Raw genomic sequence first — 5906 nt, 5'->3', positions numbered from 1 at the left:
AAAAAAAAAAAAAAAAAAAAAAAAGAAGAAGAAGAAACGGAATACATCCGTGCCTATAATGATTCTATTATTACATAAACGAAAATTTTCGACGAGGTTAACTATAAATTGATTGTAAGTCGTTCAATCGATGAATATTGCAATCTATTAATTGTATTTCGAAAATCTTAAATTTTTATATTCAATTAAGATTTCATCGTATCAATTATATGAATCATTAATGATTCAAAAAAAAAAACTTTAGCGTAAAATTGAAATTAGAAATTATAATTCCTCTATATTTTCTTCAATTCTTAGTTTAAGAAGATTAAGAAATTTGCTAGTGATAAAAGAATTTAAAAAATGACAAAATGATAATAGAAAAATATGATAATAAGACAACTCTAATTTAATTTTTTAATAATCTTCTAAGGTTTAAATAAAGAAAAAAAATATAAATGTCATATATGAAGAGATATTGTGTATAAGTGAATAATATTCTAAATTTTTGTTAAATAAAATGGAAAGTAATATTAGTTGCTCGTCATCGCGTGATTCCTCCTGACTTCGGAGGAAGATCAGGAAACAGAACCACAGAACGACAGGATGTTGCACAATGAGGACCATATTTCTGTTCTCGCAAATAAGTTTCATACAATCTGATGTTGAAACAAAAAGAAATTAATTTTTTAACTAAAAAAATCGATCAAATTTTTCCGATACTTTGCGATACTTGTGCGATAATCGTTCGGCAAAAAAAATTCTTCTGTTCTTCTGTTTTTATTAATAATTTTCTTTAATAGTTTTCTAAATAATTTTTTTTATATATTGTTGCTTATCAGAATAAATTTTTCTGAATAAAATGAAATTTTATCTCTGATTTTAAGAAATGTGTTTCACTTGCTGCTAAAAATAATTGTTCTATCCAATAAATTTCGTATAAGAAAATCTACTTCTGAAAACTTTTTTTCTACTTGCTTACGCATTTTAATTTTGATTATATTTCACGATCGACATACCACGATTTTACTTCCAGTTAATCATTTTCATGCTTGTTAACATGATTTCTAACGAAGCAATTTTCCAATCTTTTGTATATCTACTCTTATAATCATTCGTAAATGAAAGCTTCGAATATTTAATATTATTTTCTTCTTTTTTTATAATTTTTATTATAAAAATATATTTACCTTATTAAATATTTTATAGTAAAACTGTATAAAAGAGAAAGAATTTGAAATTTATTTTTAATAAATATATTGTTTTATAGTTTATATTTTTTAAATTATGGATTTTTCTTCGCGAATATCTTAAATATAAAAAAAAAATTTGCAATGTTTAAAACAAATATATATTCATGTTTTAAAAGATATTATATTCATGATAAATCCAAAGGAATAATTCTAACAAGACAATCTAAAACATTCTAACACTATATCACAAATATATGACGCAAGAAATTAATATCATAATCAAATACATCTGACATTAACAAATTTTCTCACAATCACATAAACAAACATGTATTATACATTAATATTATACACTTATTATTTTAATATATACAATTATTATATTTAAGAAATTATGAATACAAAAATACAGATATTTATTATTTCTTTATCAAATAAAATTGTTATAAATAGTATACTTTGATAAAATTTTTCTAACAGTTTATTAGTTTATTAGTTTATTAGTTTATGATTATTAGCAAGAAGAAATCATTTATTCATTGTTTCTTTTTCTAATTTTTGCAAGAATAATAAATATTTATCCATTAATCTATTTATAATCTTTTATATCTAAAATTTTCCACATCAATTTTTAATTTTAATATTTTTTTGAAGAGTAATAATAATCTAAATGGATTTTAAAATTTTTTTAATAAGAAAATTTAGACTACCAAATCATTAAAATAATATTATTTATAATTTGTCTTAATTATTATGTTTTTTATGAATCCAATTATTTAAAACATTTAAAATAAAAATATAAATAATACCTGGTATCTCCAACATTTTCCACGAATTCCATCGTCATCTGATAATAAACGATCTTCACAACGAACATAGCGAATCGGCATTATACACATCCACAAGAAAGAAGCAATGGTCTCGCACGCGTTTTCAGAACAAAAATGATTTTTTCCAGGCAAGGCAAACGAATTTTGATGCACACTTGATGTCACGGACCCTTTGTCCTGCACGCAGCTGCGTGCACGTTCGTGAAATGGACAGAGACGCGCGTTAAAACGGATATCCGGTGTGTTCCGCTGTGCCGAACTCTTTTCCCTCGGTTTGTCCACTGTTCTTTCGATTACATCGAGCATCACGAATCGATCATGCTAATTAACGAAACGTTCATTGATTTGTATCTTTCCTTTTATTTTCATTTGATGGTCATTAATATATATATATATATATAAGGACAATATATAATATATATTATCATATAATAAAATAATATGTTTAGAAAAGTTTAATGGACTTTCCATTATTATGATAATGATTAGTAAAATTTTTCGAATATAATAAAATTATATTTATGAATTTTTTCAGATTGTAAAAAATCTTGTAATGAATTATTTTGCTTAATAGATATGAATATAAAAGATAGAAGTAGGTATTTCTAATTAAAAATTAAATAATAAATTAGTTTCTTTTTTGTAACATTTAAAATGCTAATTGAAATGATATACATTTATTAATTCTTCAGACAATCAGAAAAAACTTTAGTTTAATTAATTTAAGTGATTAGTTTAATAAATTTAGAATAAAACGTTTTCAATTATAATTAACGAAAACGCTTTCATTGGATTTGTTTGTTGTAAATAACCTTTAATACAAATATGTGAAACCAAAAGAAATTTCTGTTGTAATTATACTAAAAACTATTCTGGAACAATAATAAGCTTTTCATTATTCGAATATATTAATTATTATTACAAATTTTATTATTATTATTTTTTTTTACAAATTTTATTATTATTTATTTCGAGACTTTTGTAAATTTTACAAAATTGTTTGTCTACGTAGATTCCGAATTGATTGTATACAAGTGTCAATTTAATTTATTACATTTCTCTCAAACATAACGTGAAACATTACATCTAAATAGAGAATAAAGATAAAATTCCTGGAATCTCGTTAACGGAATGAAGATGTAATTTCTCGAGTTTCTAAAAACATTTAATTAGCAGAACTACGACTATGCGTGCAATTTATCGGGATACAGTACAAATAAAGATAAGTCTTTTCAAAGTAATAATATTGAAAATTCGTATACATAAAATCTTAAAAACTATAGAAACAATCTTGTAAACTATGTACAACAATCCTTGTTGTAGAATAAAATTATTTCATATAGATTATTTCATAAATTAAAAATTTAAGAATAATTTTACGATCGTATTAAAAGTCTGTCGAATTAAAAATTTCTTTTATTTATTATTAATTTCTAAATTATCTTAAAAGTCAATCTGTTTTATTAATAATGGATTAATAGATATACAATATATATATGAAATTATAATATATGCTATAATTACAAATGAAAAAATAATATATGAATATATGAAATAATATTATTAAAAATTTTATTCAAATTTCTTTTTCTGACATATTTTCAAATTTCGTATAACGCCAAGCACGGTAACAAGCAATTTCGTGGCTAATGCGCATGCGTTGAAAAATCGTATGACGCAATCAAATAATGCATTAATCATGAAATTTTAGCAAATTACTGTGTACTACTTTTTTTTTCTCTTTTCAAATCTCCAGTTTTAATTTTTCTATATGTGATATTATCCAAAAGAAATCATTCATAAACAATCAGATACCAAAAACTTTTCACGATTTCTATTCTTGTGCTACTAAATACTAATATTTCTGTGAAATAAAATTTATTTCGAAATTTTTTTATTGAAGAAATTAAATTTTATTTATTATGAGATTATTATTATTCATTTTATTATTATTATGGATTAATCAATATTTAATTAACATTTAAAATGAGATTTTTCTCTCTTCAAATTTTTACACAGACTCAATTCGATGATCAGTATGCATATCATTAAATCATTGTCTTTACGAAAAAATATAAAATGCAATATATGAAAAGACATCGAAAGCAACATCGTTTAAAATCCGAGATACAAATAATATATAAATACACGCGCAAAGTTTCATAAAAATCGCGTAATTAGACCATAACTGCATTAATAAGCGCAATCTGACCGTGTCAAAATTCCACTAATTAAGAATTAATCCGTTCTAATCATCTCGTTGAAACGGGATTGAATGCTTGATAAAATAATACTTGAACGGAAGCACATATATTTTTCTTCAATGGCAAAAAATTTCCTGAAAATTAACAACTTGAACTATGGCTTACAGTAATGCATAATTCACCATACATTCCTCATGCTTAAGTAACGGACAATACAATGATTCTGATATAATGAAAAATAACTAGGAATAAATTAAAGTAATATCATCGTTGGCCATCACTACATAGTACACACAGTTTCTGCTCTGATATTTATGCACCGTAGAAATGTTTTATGTGATTTTTCGAGTTCATTAAAAATCTAGGTCATCTTGCTCCTTCTCCTATTATTATATAGTACAATTAACTTATAGCGTGCTTAATTTTTATTGTATTTAATTTTCCTCTCTCATTCATTCTTTATCTCTTTCTTTCTTTCCTGTATCTTTTCTCATTTCTCTTTGTTAATCCCTTTGTGTTGTGTTGTTACATATATTTTAATTAAAAAGAAAAAGTTTTTAAAAATTTTAAAAATTGTTTAATTTTTTTATTGATATTTTTAAATCAATTATTCAATAAATTGTCTTTTCTTATTATTATATAATATTTTATTAAAAAATACTTTATCAAAATATCTTTTCTTCCTTATTTTTCCATTATTCAACGTTCAATATTATATCGCTTTTTTGCAATTTTTTATACAAATAAATTACTTACCGATGGCATTTTTGACGTTGTCTCTCGTGCACCCATAATGCCTCTCCAAGGGTATGGGTTCCGCTTTGTACTCCTCCCATGATCGACCCCTGAACGATGAGGCCTGTTATTATAAATGCATCATAATTAAATAATTTATTATTAATTAAATAATAATACTCAATTAAATAAAAATACTCAAATATCATTATAAATACATAAAAATAAAATAAATTATATATATATTTTATTTACATTATATCTACAAAATATTATATTAAAGATAAATTAATCAATTATTATCATGTATAATATATTATTTTTTTATTAAATGTTTTGAGATAACATCAATTAGTCACACAATTGATTATAAGTTTCTTATATAAACGAATAATAATAATGCAAAAGCAATACAATTGTTCAATCATTTTAATGTTTCGATCTTCAATTTTATTTTATTTTAAATTTTTGATTTAAATATTTATTTGATTCATAATTATTTTTTTATTATATTTTTATCATTTTTAATCGCTTTTATTTTTTAATTTTACGATACATTTAAATGAAAAATTTTCTTTCCTAAATACTATTATATAAATACTATTATACGAACTATATTGTATATTTATAGTATTTCTTTGCAGATAGAAAAATTGATTGTAAATATAAGTATAGTATAAACTATAAGTATAGTATAAAGTACAAATACAAATAAATAAAAACACATTTATTAAATGTGAATGATAAAAAATTGCATATGATAAATAATTTTTGAACACAGGTACAGTTAGCATGTGAATATTGCAAAACGTGTAGTAACTGAATCTGTCTACAGATGGCGTATAAGTATTATCTTTTCTCGCTGATAGAATTAATGATACATATAGATAAAAGAAAAGGAAGAAAGTTAAGTTTTACATGTTTAGTTGAACCGAGAGTTGTTCCTACGTTAATTTTCTCTAGAA

The 5906-nt window shown here is 22.9% G+C and overlaps 2 protein-coding genes across 4 annotated transcripts in view; one reads left to right on the top strand and one right to left on the bottom strand.

The window, feature by feature from the left end:
* LOC102680432 overlaps positions 1-5065 on the bottom strand; it is a 31559-nt gene extending 26494 nt beyond the window's left edge. Inside the window, exon 1 of one of the 2 annotated variants that reach the window (XM_006614545.1) lies at positions 4963-5065. In XM_006614545.1, the coding sequence (XP_006614608.1) occupies positions 4963-5042 (80 nt within the window). In that variant the 5' untranslated portion in view covers positions 5043-5065. Of the gene's footprint in view, positions 1-1981; positions 2128-4962 lie in introns of those variants that run through there. The other variant, XM_006614546.2, reaches the window with a different exon arrangement.
* The window catches only part of LOC102680701 (calcium uniporter protein, mitochondrial), a 91962-nt gene that overhangs the window by 74145 nt on the left and 11911 nt on the right, over positions 1-5906 (top strand). The gene's annotated exons all lie outside the window — the stretch shown is intronic.

This window comes from Apis dorsata, unplaced genomic scaffold, assembly GCF_000469605.1.
Source record: "Apis dorsata unplaced genomic scaffold, Apis dorsata 1.3 scaffold_189, whole genome shotgun sequence".
Taxonomy (NCBI): Eukaryota; Metazoa; Arthropoda; class Insecta; order Hymenoptera; family Apidae; genus Apis; species Apis dorsata.
The sequence above is the reverse complement of the archived record's forward strand: the minus strand, read 5'-3'. Positions and strand labels throughout refer to the sequence as shown.